The sequence below is a fragment of the Anticarsia gemmatalis genome, chromosome 17 (assembly GCF_050436995.1).
Source record: "Anticarsia gemmatalis isolate Benzon Research Colony breed Stoneville strain chromosome 17, ilAntGemm2 primary, whole genome shotgun sequence".
NCBI classification, from domain to species: domain Eukaryota; kingdom Metazoa; phylum Arthropoda; class Insecta; order Lepidoptera; family Erebidae; genus Anticarsia; species Anticarsia gemmatalis.
In genome coordinates this window covers 7,525,746-7,543,182 of record NC_134761.1, presented here as the reverse complement: position 1 = coordinate 7,543,182, position 17,437 = coordinate 7,525,746, and the positions used below count along the sequence as shown (strand labels likewise).

The following is a 17,437-nucleotide window of genomic DNA, read 5'->3' as shown; positions in this document are numbered from 1 at the left end:
CTATTTTTGTTAGTTAATTTAACAAAATTAAAGATAATTTGGTATTTTCTAGTCAATTAACAAGAGAAGGCCATACAATATTTTCTGGGGCCATATTCCGACGTATTAAATACATCCATAATTTGATCGTTTGATCTGTGATAAATTGTATCAACTTATCTTTAAGGGACTACTTACTTTAGCACTATTTACAGGCAACCAATTGGAGTTGATTGCGCTCTGTTCCTTGAAGGTGCCTTCGAACGTGTCAGCGATGTCTTGCATACTGAAGGCACAGACCGCACTGCCAGATATACTGTTAGGCGGTGTCGTGAATGTGCCGTAGATTAACTGGGCGTTTAGACCTCCGTATACTCCTTCTATTAGCTCTGTTGTTGATTCTGTAATGACAAGTTTATATGTTGGTAAGAGTGCTGATGACGGAAAAACGACCTGAAGGTAATTATGTAGGGTCCTCCAGAAGACTGGAGTAGTTGTGTCACAAATATAGCACGTTTATTACGTGATATGTTTGATACAGGATCGTATTGGAGAAATATTTGTTTACACCGAAGCTAAAGCAGGGAATAAACAGAAATTAAACAAAAAAAGGCGGTCTAGGATCTTCGCTAAGCATTTTTGTACAACTTACTTGTCAAAACGAAAAAAACGTTAGATAAGGAATTTCATAGAGGTCATAATGTTCTTCATAACATTAAATATTTTATAGAGTTAACTTACGTATTTCGTTGAAGTAGAAAGGAAAATCTCCGGCGACGGAGCAGTTGAGTCTTGACTTGAGGAAGGACGTCCATCGTTGCTTGAAGCGATGTGGCCCGCCGCGGTCGTCGCGACACACGCGAGCCACACGGGAATACACCGCCTGAGGAAATAAACCATAGTGAACTTTAGGCTGACCAAATAAAGATTATTTTTATACGAATTTATTTTGGAACATTGGGTTTTACAAGCTCTTTAAAAGCGTTTTGATAATCTCTTTTACATAAATATTATCCGTATTTCCTTGCTGTATCCAAAGCCTTGAAAGATCTTCTATACGTGAATTACCGATGTATAACGGAGACACCAAATAATCAACATTTCAACTGGGGTAGGTACGTTTTACTTAATTAATAAAATAAACCCCTTCCTAAACAGTAAAACTTCGCAGAAATGTTTTAAAATGGCTAAGTTATGAAAAATGTACGCCAAAAGCCTCACCTTTCCACAATTAATGTATTCAACAGCTGTTTCTCTAAAGAAGAAATACACGAAGTTTCCGTGCACTAAAGAATTCACGAAGTCGGGTGCTGTGAACAAAATTAAAATAATATCGATTAGAACTACAGAGTTAACTAAAGTTAAATGTTGTACATCACTATTAAATGGATTTCGCCACTCAATTATGCAAAGTGATGTAACGTTATTGATGCTAAGTCGATAATTTCTTATACGATCCTAATCGGATTTGACGATTGTTGACATGTCAGCCGTCACATAGATGACAAGGAGTTCCCGCCGAAACACGTTCTAAATTCAATTATAATGGCGGATGTATGTTTGACAGTCGCATTGAGAGTCAATCGAGCGGATATATGTAAATACAGATAGTAAACAATGCAATGGTGTTATCATTGATGTTTATTATAATTAGAATATATCTCGCTTTAATGTGTCGTGTGGAAATGACAGTTATTGTTTTTGGGATAGATAAAATGAATTTTAATATGGCTTTATTATTCTGAACTCGTTTTAATTAGAACAGCTTTCACTAACAGTCAGAAATATGGAAACGAATATTGTTATTGGATTATATTTGATTGGGGATGTATAAATTAATTAAATATTTAAAATGGCATGTAATAATCGTGAATGGTATGCGTGCTTACCGTTTAAAGTCATAGAATCGTATGGTTCTGTTTGTAATGGTTCTCGATAGATGATGGGCTCCATGCCGCTGAAATCTGCCACTGTACCCGAGTACAGCTCGCTATCTGCAAACACAATGAAATAAAAATTAGCACATGAATAAAACAGATTGACTATACCTAGTATTTTGTAAACATTGTTCTACTAAGAATAAAAGGAACTCTCTTAAACTTTTGTCTCTATCATCAACATGTCTTAAAATCAATGGAGCTTAAAAATAATACTTATTTACATATAAAGTTGTTTTTTTGTTCAATAGCTAAATAATATATGTACGTTAAGTGGTTGGACACCAATCTACATTTATTGAATAAGAACTATTAGGGCTAAATTTCAGCAAAGAAATATAAGTACCTATACGATAAAATCAATATTATTTAATACCTTCCTTTCCCCTTTATATAAACCTTCTCGAAGGCTCTACATCATTGTCAAGATATCCATGCACGTAATCCTATGATTCAGCGCGAAGGTTACTAATACAGTGCGTAACGGGCTATTGGTTCACGTGTACAGAATATTAGATCTGTGGCCGTTAATTGGCTCAATGTGTTCGGTGAGAATAGACTGTAACTGTGCTACTGTCTATATCTAAGTGCTTCTGTTAAGTGGGAGCAAAGCTATTAACTGCTTTGTTAATAAATATTACAAAAAGTGTAACTGCATCTTGCTCTAGCTAAGATAAATCCGATTGTACATTGTGTAACCTAATTATCATATTTATATTAGGTAGTTATAATTAATAATTTAAAAAGGTAATTTGTCAATTTTATAGTCTGAGTCGGGATTTTCTGGTGAAGGTACCCATGATCGCTTTTGGCAATTAAACCTTGAACTCATATAATTCAGTTAGTATGTTAAAAAATGCTGCTTTGGCCGAGTAGGCAATTCAAGTCTATTCCTTTAGTAACAATCGTATTAAATCCTACATTAGATTTCAATATTTGTGAAACCTGCCAATCTCTAGAGATATAGGTTAGTCTTTTGACGTCGATTGCCATTTCTGAGTAATACCATTGACACAGGCACAGGTCTTGCTAGTTATTAGAATTGTAACTGAACACAATATCGAGTATTGATATAACAGAGATTCCATGAAAAGAGTAACACGACGCTTAACATATTACGAAAAGACACGAATATTTTCTTTCTACGATTTTTGTCTGTGATAGAATATCAAAGTGCAAATTAAATATATAGTTGTTTTGTTATAAACATCAGCGAAATGGTCTTTATTATATTTACAATCAAAACATTCCTCCCTCCCTACAAAAGCATCAGCAATACAGAGAGTATTTAGTACAATAGTTTTAGTCCTGCCCAATCGACAAACGGGCACGATCGCATAGAACCTAGTCTACAGTTTACTATTGCAGTTACATCAGCAAAATTACGACACTGCCCCAATACATATCTATCACGAACTAAGACCCAACGCTAGCCACTGCTCCCCTGGGCGTCGGTGCACTTAATTGGTCCAGATCAATAGGAGATAACTAACCGTGTCCGCACCACGTAATGCACATACGGCCAGCGCCACACGTTCATGTGTGGGTGAGAAAAAATATATGTAAAGTGGACATCTGTATGTGTGTGTGTGTGTGTAACGAGTGGTGCATGTGTGTAGAAATACAAATAGAGATATATGACTGTAACCAAAAAATGTACATACATATTATAAAAGGCTCTGCGTGAATGAGCGAATTGCTGAATGTAACACGAGTACAATTTAAAAAAGTTCGCAGCGTAAATGTACAAAAGTTAGCCCCAGTTTTTTATGTGAAATATAACAAACTGGGAACTGTGCTTTTGTTAAATTCAATTAATGTAAACGTTTTATTCTTTTTTTCGCATTTATTGTCCACCGACAAAACCCGAAAACACAGCTTTTAATTACTCCCGGCTGTTTTAAAATGGAATATTTTAATGAAAGCTGCGGTTTGATGTTTTCTTTTACAATTTCAGTCGTTGATTTAGATCTTATTTGACACTTTCTTACTACAACTTTCCTTGTTTTGAAGCTTGATATAGATTCAAATAATCTTACGTATACTGGTCACTATAATATTTTGAAAACTTGTCCAACTGTACCTTCAGAAAGTCGACCTAATTCTCATAAAATAAATAACAGCAGCATAGTTTTCAAACTGAATGGGTATACAAACGTGTAGTTACAGATAGTTCGGTGTTGCGTGTTATAAATGGGTGTGAATTTGCAAGGGGGTGCTTTAATGCAAAGAAAATTGCACAAAGGGACAGAGTGACGGTAATTGATGGTGCTCACTCGTAGGAAACTGTTTATGTAGGGGACTTTGTATAGGAAGAAATTACGATTTTGTTGCTTATCGATTTGTTATGGTAATTTTGTTTTGCCATTTAAGACGCGTGTTGTTGATAATGTTTTGCATTTTGGTAATACATTAGTTCCTTATTTTGCTTTTCGGTTCTTACAAGCTTAAGTTTTGTTGTCTTATAGTTTACGATAAGATTGTGTTTTTCACATACAGGCTAAGATTACTGCGTCTAATATATATAATACTCGGCTGACCACTAAAAACACTTAATAGAGAGGAAGAGAGAGAGCTAGAGAACTATAAAGAGCAACGGCTCCTTTAAATCGTCAGAAAATATACAAAATCGTCTTTAACCAGTCAGATTTTAAGTCGAAAACTAAAATATAACACCGTAATCCGCACACTTCAAACGAATTTTATCAAAGGTAGCCGTCCGCAACTTTGACGTTGTTAATACCAAGGAAAATACGGCCTGTTTAAATATAAAATATTGTGCATAGTAAAGCAAGGACGCTATAAACAGACTATCAAATATGTATGACAGAATAATAAGTGACGTCACTCCGAGTACATTATATACAGACCCAAATTAATTTTGCAATACCTCTCTTACACAGCCTACAGGTAAATGTATTTTTTCACAAAGGTTTTTTTTACAAAAAGTCGATTGTTTGTTTGGGATAATCTCTTGTCCTTTTCAACTTGTTTTGTCGGAGATACAATGGAGTACAATATAAAAGTACTTTTCTTAGTATGATAGCTAGAATATACAATGCTGTAAATGATTTTGAGATTAAATGTACTCTAGAAATTAGACCCAAAATGTATATATTTTGTACATACAGTAGTGCTAGATTCTAAATAACCATTCAGGAGGCAAGTTTTCCTTGTAGATTTGGAAATACATAGGTACTTCTTAATTAGAGGATTAATCGATGATATATTTTTGTTAGCACATGGCCGTAGTATTTTATAATATTATTAAAACAGAACACTATAATAAAAATCCGAATAGTTTTTATGCATTGGTTGAATGTTTAAAAGCTCGTTTTTGCAGGCTGCTCATATTTCTATTGTTCTAAAATTCCTGTTAGTAAAAACAAAACCATTTGGAATTCAAAACACATCGCATAAAAATTGTGTAAAATCACAGTAGAGATTATTGCATTTCTATAATCAGTGTAGTATACACGGTACAGTTAATTATTTTAATTAAAAGAAAAGTGGTCTAGGAAGGACTAATTGAGTGTACTGCAGTTGTTAGAGAAACAGGGTCAAAATGGGGCCAATATGGGGTCGATTTAGGGTCAACTACTAGAGCGGGCAACGATCTACATGTACTGCCAAGTTGTGTTGCAAAATTATATATATTGGTCGGTAGTGATCAAGCTTTATGTTTATACCTTTATCTTAATGGCCTAGCCACATTTTTAAGTTATTTACGAAGTTCATGCTAATGACAATAACAGTTTTGCTACTTGCAAAAAATGTTGTGATTGGTTTCGTTAAATAATGATTTGAATCGGTGAACTACAAGCAAAACATTGCACATTTATTTACAATCTAATTTCAAAGATAATAAATATGTTCCAAACGGCGTTCTTCTCTGCCTACCCCTATAGGAAAATTATATTATGTATGTATGTATGTATGCTCCACATAAAATACATTAAGGTATGCAATATGAAAAAAGCTCGTATATGGCGCTTAAATATTGTGCAACATGCGGAGGGCAATTTTCCTGTTTTTCAATACTTCCAGCAAGTTTTATTGTAAGCCGTGAACCAACATGGCGGCCACCCCTTTGCGGTTAATAACAAACAGATCCGTAATCCATACACAAGTTCTGTATTATTCTGTACGGGAATATACTACGCATTGTCTTCTATTTTCGACGAGCCTATAAAATATGACAGCCTTATATAACCTATTGTGGAGTTTGTGGGCGGTTTTAATATTCTGTGGTATTGATCGAACTGAGTAAGTAAATACGCTCAATTTCTGTAAGCTGGTGTTCACAAATAAACATGCCATTTCAGCGATACAGCTTATGTGACTATAATCCGGAAAAATGAAATTTACAAACTATGAAAGTATCACGTAAGGCGTATATATGTTACTGTAAAAGCCCGAACTGTGGTAAATCCTAAGATTTTCCGGTAAAACCTAAGATTTACCAACTCTCAATGGTAAAAGTCCGAACGTTCTTTTATTTCGAACTTTTACCACCATTTAATTGGCAAATCTTAGGATTTACATAATGACACGGTAAAAGTTGATAAAGTCATATTGTAATGTGTTTGAGCCGTAATATAATGATATTGCTAGGGATATAATTATATGCCGTAACATAATTATAATGAGAGTTTGAAGATGTCGCCGGAGCCCCGCTTCGCGGGGCTCCTCCTTCTGGGTGGTTTAAAAAAAAATAACCACGAAGGCTGAGGTGGGAGCTTCGCTTCGCTCGCTCCCACCTCAGCCTTCTAACCTAACCTACCCATGTCGGTTTGCCGAAAACTCCTTCTTTATAACTATTAAATTATTTTATATTAGCTACATTTACCTGCCCTTGAGGTATATCCTAAGATTTACCAAGTGAATAGGGGTAAAAGTTCGAAATAATAGAGTTATTTGGACTTTTACCGTTGAGAGTTGGTAAATCTTAGGTTTAACCGGAAAATCTTAGGATTGACCACAGTCCAGGCTTTTACAGTAACATATATACCATAAGTTTGAATTAAAAGTGGTTTATTTTTTAAATTTAGAACTAGTAAAATAAAAATAGTATTTTTCTGCATTAAGAAAGACGCTCTATAATTTGATTCGTGCTCGTATTTTAAAGTTCAGCTTTAAAGCATTTTTCTCATATTATACCACAGTTATTAAAAACTTTTACAACCCTTTTAATATCCAATTCTACAGTTGAATTCATACTTGATACCTGACAAATAATATGTATAACAGTCACGTCATAATCCACTCGTAGTACTATTGAACGAGCCTCTTTTCAATGCAACAATGAGTGGCCATTGTACGCCGACAGACTGTGAAAGTGGGCTCAATCGTTATGAAAAAGATTTTCCCTTTTTCCTAATTTCCTGACAATGGAACGGCCATGGACTCCCAGCACATGTGACCCGGTTACCGAAAGGGTTCCGGCGCAAAATGTTAAAAGTATTCTTAGTCTGATAACAAGGTTTTGTTGTGTGCAAGAGATACTCCCTTCAACGTTTATATTTTGTAGTTGTGGCACAAAAATCGATGTGATATCGCCCCAGAGACACCCTCGTAATCATAACAAAATCAGGTGCTCAGATATCGAGTACCAAATGTATTTATCAATGCATGGATACCTGTTTTTAAAAGGTTTTTTCCCCTATTCCGATGTTGATTTATGTAAGTTTAAGAAAATATTACAGCTACAAAAATAAAATCCGCTTTGGTAAGAACTCTAAAAAGGTTAACTTACTCGATTTATTCTGAGAATAAAACATTTTCGCCTTATTTTTCCAAATATGATTTAGTTTTAAGTTTTAACATTATTATAAGCTCCAGCGATGTAATGTACTAGAGCTGAATTTCCATTTTCAAAATGCACACATACATATACGTATACTAAATTGTAGTAATTAAATCGTATATGACGCGGTCGCAACGTAATATTCGCAGCACTAATAAAGTAAGCTGTAGCTATAACACATGTATATAATTGCAGGATACACACAATGCCTAATTGGTGTTCTGGTGTAACACGGACCGTCCTCGGATCCCATTAGTGGGCGAGCCAATGCAGACATCGGACTGGGCTTATGTACAGTGCAGTGTAACGTTTGTAGGATAAGTCATAGTATGTGCGTTTGTAGCCGCGGACGGAATGGGATTATTAACTTAATCATGTTACGTGATTATTGGTTACAGAGGGTGCGAGTTTGATGTACAAATGTACGTTTCGGACGTTGTTTTGACTGTGCTTATTCGCCACACATGTCTATACAATAATTTATTGCTTTTGTAAAGTCAAACGCCTAAATAAATACTAAAAATAGGCCTTACTCACTTACGGCTTACTCTTTTCTAAAAAGAGTAGGTATATCCTATGTTTTTTTGTTATTCGTAGGGTTGGAAACAGATACTCCACTTAATAAGCGAAATTCAATGGATATTTCTTGGAAAAAACGAGGCCAATTTATTGATTCCAAGTAAAAGTTCGTAGGTTAACTTTAAATTAGGGATTTTATAAATGTTAAAAGGTCCAGAGACTCCGAGACAAAAAAAAATATAATAAAAAAAAAATCCCTTTAAATTAATTTTCCCTTTAAAATAATTTAATTTGGTCTGTCGACTTATATTCGACTAGCTGACCCGCGCAACTTCGCTTGTGTCATAAGAGAATCATAATGTTCCCCGTTTTTGTAACATTTTTCACTGGTACTCTGTTCCTATTGATCGTAGCGTGATGATATACAGCCTATAGCCTTCCTCGATAAATGGACTATCTAACACTGAAAGAATTTTCCAAATCGGACCAGTAGTTCCCGAGATTAGCGCGTTCAAACAAACAAACAAACAATCAAACAAACAAACTCTTCAGCTTTATAATATTAGTATAGATGTAGGGCATGTAGAATCCTTTTGCATAATTTGGTTACTTGACCTAACTATAGCAAACGAGGTATCTAAAGTACGAAAAAAATTATTTTAAAATTGACTATCATCTCGTACTCAAATACTCTCCATTTAGGACCAAAACTATTGCCCAGCAATCAAACTACAGTAGAAACTTACCTGCATAGACAGCAGTGGAGTTATGTTCCGGGTCATAAGGACAGACCGCCTGCCCTGACTTCTCTCTCTCCATGTGGTACGAGTCTCTTTGTACACTGTACTCTCTGCAGAACGGCCTGAAGCTGTTGGTTCCACAGACCAGCAGTCTCCCGGGACCGAGAGACACCAGGACCCGGATGTAGTTTTGACAACTCTCCTGTAAAAGAAGGAAGGTGTTAGTGATGCTTTTGGAGAGACTGGGTTTGTTAGGACAGTTTATTTGATCAATCTTAAAGGTGTGAGCGAATGAAATAACAATATAAATATTACGCATGATTTGTTTGTTCTTGACGGTTTAATATCGTACCAAAAATATTTTAAATATTTTTTATAAATAACGTTGGATTCTAATTTATGTGTGGCCTAAGTCAATCAGTAATTTTTAAAACTTTTAATAAAATAATATATTTTGTTTAGATTGTTACGTGTTATTTTAATTAATATCAAACCAGTATCCAAAAAATTAAGAATCAAAAGTAATTAAAACTTTTTCACTAATCCAATTTTAATTCAGAACTGGCCACCAACTAAATTAGAAATACGAAAAATATTCCACATTCAAAATTAAAAACATTCCCGATCAACCAATCAGCGTTCTTAAAATTAATTGAAATGGCTGCCGTAATCGAGTGGCGTATCGTTGGTAAACGAAGTCCAAGTAAATCCACGTAGGCAGGTAGAATATCGGTGATATAGTTCGGTAATATGATTGCATTTGCATTTCGATGAGCCTCCAGATGTCGGCGTAATCCTATTCCGACGCAATGGGATCTGGACAGACGGACAGACATACACGTCATTTCGGAACCAATAGTTGTTCTTGGGGTGATAGAGTGGTGGCAATCATTAAGGAATATTTGTGTAGATTAAGTATAATCGAAATAATCCGTCATGTGATGTTTGGTCTCTTAAACAACACCGCATTTTATAAATCTAATAAAAAATGCATTAAGTTTATAAAATGTTAAAAGATAAGGTACCCTATAACAAATCCTAACACAATGATGTCAATATTTACTAATTACTTAGAACACAAAATTAAAAAAAAACCGTAAGAGTTTTTAATACCCGCAGATAAATTAGGTCAAAATTAATTGTCACAAAGGATTTCATTCAATATGCAAAGGTCAAATAAACAACAAACATTGAAATGCACTAGTTTCCCATATTCCCTGAATTCAACTTCGCTGAAATCCTAATGACTAGATACACTTAGTACAACAATACCTCAACTAACATGAATTGAGATCAAAGTTGGCGGAGTATAACGTAGATTACCGAACAATAGTTATTATGTTAGCTTAGCGTAGCTTAAGTTATTGACTTGCATCAGTTAATGCTGTTATTGTTGAGTATCCAAGCATAGCCGCGTGTCTAACAGGTGCTGTGACGTCATGCGACTTGTGACGTAGCTCTCTGTTACTATTGACAGTTGATTCATGTAGATTAGTTGAATTATATTAAATGTTTAGTGTACTATGGAAGGCATTAAGTTAGAGCATATAAGTTAGATTTGATGGCATTGACGATTGGCTTAGTTTGTCTTATTAACATAAAAAAGGTTTTGTTTTAAATATATCATCTGTTTCACCAACTTTCCTTTGAGATAATTAATCTTACGATTACATACCAACAAAAATAACAATATAACTTTAATTACGCACTTTGACAGGACAGAACAATAAGAGAAAATCTATGAACATTAATTACAAGCGGCACATGCTCCGGGAATCATGTTCCTTAATACATAGTACATGTTACACGACTATTAGGCCACTGGAACTTTCTGGAAGCTATAGTGAACAGTTGTTCGCACTCGGACCGGCAGCTGCGCCATTACGCAGCCCCATCCGACGCAACGCATCCCACAATACTTTGTAGGGCTACCACGAGCTCTGTATCTTATCTTTACATCTATCATTGTATTATATTAAATAGATTAGTTTAAGCACCATATGGAAGGTTAAAAGTAGTTAAAATTTCGAATGAAAGAATAACTTACAAAAAGAACAATAGAGAAATGGATGGAAGATGAATATGAAAAGCTTGAGATTGAATTGAATGACTTAGTTTATAATTCCCAAACTACATACAAGATCTATTTCTTTATGCATTATATTGTTAACAAAAGTGCATAATAGGCTGTCAAAAATCTATGCTAACAAACCAAACTCGTACAGCATATAAATAATGCATTAGCGTACAAGTGGCGGCCCTGCACACCCATTACGACCGTTACTGTAGCGAGTGTCCAAGCTTTGTAACTGTTCCTATTTCGATTCCAGCGAGACATCACTTGACCAGTTACTTTCTAATTCAGGCCACTCTGCGAATACGAATCCTAAATGCGAATCCATTGCGCGAAATCCTAATTTGCACGCAAATCCTCGTCGACGTGAAAATGAATTCTTGTTGGGATTGCCGGTAATTTTGATTAGAGGTGTGATGGAGTGTGCGCAATTATATTGGCACGTCAGGTAATTAGTGTGCAACGACTAATAATTATGTGAATTAATGCGTGAAATTGTGTATTGATTTTTGGAGTCATATCGAGGTTTTTGTCACAATACGAAATACACTTTGGTAATTAAATCATTTTGTTGTTACATTACACATTTTTAGCTTCTTTAGCCATTACTACAAATCTAATTCAGGAAAAATGTGTTCAGAGTCTTTAAATATCTTTTGGCTTTGGAAATAAACATTTATTAAAGCTCAAAACCTCCGATTTATTCAAGCCGAAAATGTTGTAACAAATATTTTCACAGCAAACAAAGCGGCACATGAAAAGAATTGATATATTCTAGTTTGCACTCAGATAATCTAATTCACAATATGCCAGTAGACTGGAAGAGTAGTCTAAATCTGTTTAGGAAGCAATGGTAGTCGACGCACGTCGTTCGGTGTCCGGTACGAAGTAAAATGCCGTGTTCGGACCGAACCGTAGTGCAATTGAACCATGAATTTGCGACAGTCCCGCGAGCTTCAGCCAATCAGCTGACAGAAGAACCGCACAAAAAGAACATACTGAATTCACGTGTATGTTTTTTAAAGAAGTTTAGACTAAAGTTTTAGGATGTGTTGTTATGAAAATAAACATTTAAATAAACCATTTAAATACCATTTTAAGCCAAGAATTACTTTTAGTCGCTTGGGTCAGTAGTTCAATATTCTAATCAAAATATTTTTTTAAGTTAAAATTTCTTCATTATTATGCATCTTTGGCGTAATTCCCAAAGTTATAAGGAAATCAAAAAAGAATTTCTATCTATCTTTCTAATCAATTATATCATTGACACTCGCACACACACTCAGATTAAATCATGTCCATTTTATCAAAATGTTCTTCGCTTACTCCACTACAAAAACAGAACACAACACAAAATAAAACCTAACTAAACACACTTACAACCTCCCCGAAACGTCCGTTTCCTTAGTTGTTATCTTTAACCTAACAAGTACATGCCCTACAATATACTCTATTACATGGCCAATTACCTAGGACCCTTCTTAATAAGCCGTACGTATATTTAAAGTTAATAAACGGGTATCGAATACACGTCCTCCGCATTAAGTGCTTGAGTATTACCGTCTAGACATGACGGACGTGACTGCCGGGGAATCGAATGTGTTATACTTTAGGCTGTATTTATTAGTATATCATGTAGTACGTGATGTTTCTAGTCAGTACAAGTAATAAGAATTTGGTTCTGAGATTATAAAATGGTTAGTCTAGTTTGGTAGTTTTACTTGACTTCAATAAAAGGAGAATGTTTTCATTTAATTTGTATAAATTTTTGTATACAAATAATAGTTACTATTATTTGGTTTCGGTCGACCTCCATGGGAAAAATACGTGATATTTTATATCATTATGTACCTACATATGTGTGTAAAGTAATCCTACGTTAACGATGTGTAAAAAACCGAATAAAGCACATCATTAACAGATTCGTTTCTAAAAATGTGTGTGTGTTTGAATACGATGACACAAAGAGCTAAAAATAACTATTTTTCGTTATTTTATGAATTTTGTTATAAAAATAATAAATATCAAACGTTGTTAATTTTACCTAAAAGCTTTGAAACCTATTTTTTTTGCGGTAAACGACCCAGATTCAGCGTTGCATATATTTTTAAAGCCGTGCTTTAATTAACCCCACGTCGACCGTAACGCCCCCTAGCGGTGAAGGTCGTTAACTAGAAGCACTAAAGTTTCCCACTAAATGTTACTATGTATTAGCATAAGATTAAAAAAGAAATTATTTATGTAAGTGTGTAATGTTGAAAGTTACGATGCCTTTATAAAACTATGTTTTTCAAGTTTTAATTACGTTTAATGTTAGGAATATTTTTTCATTCGTTAGTTTTACACTTACACATTTCTTTTTTAATATGTATTTTAAACACTTAATTAATTCTAAAAACATTTTATTTTCAAAATCTTTCAAATTTAGCTTTATGCTAAACCATTCAGTACCAGATGATTATTTTCCAATCAAAGTGAAAACCTCTGTATTTTCTATTTACTTGATCTAGAAGGACGTAACATAGTTCGAAGTTCTGTATATCACGTATCAGTGATACAAACTTCATCAATACCCACAAATAACATTGAACACTAACTGTTGGGATAACGGTATTACCAACAATCTTTTACCGTTGTATAAAACAACTAGATTTATTTAGAAATAAACACTTTTTGAGTAATATTTTGTGTTAGGAATCAATAAAACTCATGTTTCAGAGGCCAATGAACATACATACATAATATCATGCTATATAAGCACAATATTAAGCGTCCATTTCTACCAAAATACTAACCTTACTTTAGTCTTCTACAAAATCATTAAACACTAAATGATTATTTTGCAATCAAAGTGAAAACCTTTGTATTTTCTATTTACTTGATCTAGAAGGACGTAACATAGTTCAAAGTTCTGTATATCACGTATCAGTGATACAAACTTCATCAATACCCACAAACAACATTGAACACTAACTGTTGGGATAACGGTATTACCGACAATCTTTTACCATTGTATAAAACAACTAGATTTATTTAGAAATAAAGATTTATTGAGCTTCTCTTGTAATAGGAATGAATTAGTCGCTTTGCTGCTACTATTGCGTCGGGAGGTCGTGGGTTTGATTCCCATAAGGAACAGTTATTTGTGCGATCTGCAAATAATTGTGTCAGGTCTGGTTGTACTTTGTGTACGTCGTTTGTATGTTTGTAAAAGTCTCCGCGACACAAGTTCTTAGTGCGGGAGTTGTGAAAAAAAAGCAAATTATTAACTGTCGTTTACTATATGACGTCTTGACGCTTAGAATTTTTTCGCTACAGGTATTTAAAGAGAGTATGTGATAACCCCCATATACGACTCATTTCACATAGTACTTTTCACATATTAGGAAATAATAATTATTTTGGGTGAAGGAGTATTTGTTTGTAAAATCTACTATCTATCAATTAAGCTCAATTATACCCAATGTAGAGTACATATGCCATTAGCCATAAATACAAATAAAAAGCAAACTAATACCGACAGTAATTATCTTATCTATTGTATAGTTTTCATTAATGCCAAAATCAAAATTCACATTATCTTTGTTTCCTTATTTAGAATCAAATCGATCGGTTAAAATCAAACACTACTGGATACGAATGCGATCCGTTCCGTTCTAATCCGATGCATCGCTTGAAGCTGCACGCTGGACACTCAACATAGAACATGCTACAATCGTCTTTATACTAACGTTCCTGATAGCAATATAGCGCTAAAATCCAGCTGCACTTTGTTTAGAAGTGAATTAAATGAGATCTGTGTAAAACTTGATCTTTATCTTTACTTTTGCTTTTGTAATTAGGGACTGGTCAGCGGTAGACCAGTCTGTTTTAAGAGTATCGTAGATTTAGTCAAAGTAATTTACTATATTTAAGAAAAAATAACCTAGATGAGTAATGTAATAGTAGGGAGGGACGTACCTTATGCAATATAAGTCACTTTTGATATAAGAAAACAAGGTCACATTGAGCCCTAAACGGCATCCTTACGCCAAATGTTCTACAAACATATTCTCCAAAAAGAAATAAATTAAAGTTTCCAATTTGCAATTAGTGGGTGCTGAAATACTTATTAAAACGAGTGGCGCGACCAAATGGTGGCAGTTACATTAATCGAAACTCGTTACTACATACAGTAAACGAATGCATAAACGTTTCGAAACTTCTTGCTGGAGGAATTGAAGAGAATTCGTAAATAGTCTAAGAATTTCGTGCGCTTTCCTTGAATGCAATTAGTAGTTCCCCGATGTGTTCTGCTTCCTCGAATATTTTGGTTCTGGATGTTAGTACTCCAGTGTGGGTGACAATGACGCTGTATTTACGTGAAGGAAACTTTGACTCTCGTTCTAGATGCTTCCATTAATGAGTATGGGCCGTAAACTTACATAATGCTTAAGCTAAAGATGCTGCGAACTTAAAACAATAAAAATTCTGTTGCTCTTTGTAGTGACTCAAGTCTTATCAATTTTCCGATAGCTATATAATAAAAAAAATCAGTCAAATTCAGCTAAATTAGTGTATCTAAGTGCCCTCATTTGTTAATAATTTCAATGAGTGGTGGCTACAGGTAATAAATTCCTTATTCTCTACCGACAAAAGCAAAGGTCACACGATCTATCATAATGCAGTAAAAGTGTTGGCAAATAAGTGTTCATAAAAGTTAGGGCAAGTTAACAGCGTCTTAATTTACCTGCCAGTGAAATACAGCCAGACATCGTAAAACAAACACGTTCTCTGAATAGTTTACTGCATTTTTAACAACCTTTATTTATTGCAATTTATGCTAATTTTTAATGGCGCCGGAAGTCGTAAACGCTTTGGTAAATACAACACTAGATTATTGCTCTGTTAAGTAGCCATCTAGATAAATTACAAAGGAATATTAGAAAGCCAATACCAGTAAATAAAAAGAAAGAAGTCGTCGCTAAATTTAATATTTTATAGAACGTAAGTTTGCCACACGAACAACAAAGATACTCTTACGAGTAGTATTTGTGTTTTGGCAACATTGTTCACTCTATAAGCCAGATAAGTTCCTTCAAACACCGGCTGAGTGCTTAATACAAATTCGTACATGTATTATTCCGGTTATGGCCACCATACACTCGCTCTCTGACATTCATATTCCGTAATCCCGAAATGAGGTCGCTCATTAACTGGAACTAAAATAAAGTTATACGAGCTTCCCGGGGCGTCTTTCTCGTGCAAGCCTGGCGCGAATTTCCACTCGATTGGCTTTTTAATTTGCCGGTATTCGGTAGAGAGACGTTTAGCGGAATAAGGCCTCGTTTCATACGCGACCGGCTCGTTCCAAATTCAATTATTCGCCGCAAGATGGCGGCAGGTAACATTGATATTGAGCGCGCGCTTTCATTGTTCTTTATTTAAAATCATATACCTACTCAATTGTTATTAAAAGCCTCGGGTTACTATTTTCGGGTAGTGGAACTAAATTGGTTTAATTAACTATCGGTTTAAACGGGTATCGGACTAAGAACGCTATTTAATGCTTTCCTGAGTACTGGTAATGTGTAGATAGTGCTACGAAATTGTAGGTTAGCTACGGCGTAGCCACCATCTATTTTAAATAACCTACTAGAATTATGTACGCCTACGTTCATGGAGGTATTGACAGACTAAGTATCAATATTAAACCTGTTGTTATGACTCACCTCATCCTTCCCTTTGACGACGCACATTTTGACGTCATTCTCCGGCGAATACCAGACCAGACGTCTCTGTTCCGTCAGGTCTGTGAGACTGAGGTTGTAGACCACATTTCTGAAACAAACACAATAGAACGTTACCTCAAGTTACTCTCAAAACATCTAAGACGTTCAAAGATGTTATTACAAGACACGTAAGACTTTAATAAGTGTAAGTATTCATATAAAAACAAATTGTAAAAATTGTTGTAACGCGACTTGTTATTGTGGCCAATTACTTGTGCCTCTTCTAGCAAGTCGGCCGGCGTTCGTAACCAAATAACGTGGAGCTTCGACCACAGACCCCGGACCCTTTGTTTGTTCGAACACGTGTAAACTTGGCAGTTCATTTTAAGGTGGATACTCGACTCATAGTTGTTAGCTGAATGTTTGTTCGTGGTTTTAATCGCACTTGGAGTTGAGGATTTCAGGTGGAGTTAGTTGGAATGGTTCCTATTGCCGCGACGTTTATTTTGCGGGTTGTCGCTGGCGGCAGTTTGTCCCGGCCTACTGCGGCTTAACCTGATGTTCTGAATAGCTTTGCGAACTGTTACACACCAACTTCCTCGTATTTACCAATAATTGTATACTTATAGACCACTACCGCTTATTTAGTTTTCGTTCAACATTTCATTATG

The 17,437-nt window shown here is 34.9% G+C and overlaps 1 protein-coding gene across 6 annotated transcripts in view; it reads right to left on the bottom strand.

The window, feature by feature from the left end:
* Sema1a (semaphorin 1a) overlaps positions 1–17,437 on the bottom strand; it is a 364,324-nt gene that overhangs the window by 9,440 nt on the left and 337,447 nt on the right. For all 6 annotated transcript variants that reach the window (XM_076125599.1, XM_076125600.1, XM_076125602.1 and 3 more), the window contains 6 exons: positions 16,767–16,875; positions 8,988–9,183; positions 1,869–1,973; positions 1,201–1,289; positions 721–862; positions 178–380 (listed from right to left, as the gene is read on the bottom strand). In XM_076125599.1, the coding sequence (XP_075981714.1) occupies positions 178–380; positions 721–862; positions 1,201–1,289; positions 1,869–1,973; positions 8,988–9,183; positions 16,767–16,875 (844 nt within the window). The remainder of the gene's footprint in view (positions 1–177; positions 381–720; positions 863–1,200; positions 1,290–1,868; positions 1,974–8,987; positions 9,184–16,766; positions 16,876–17,437) is intronic.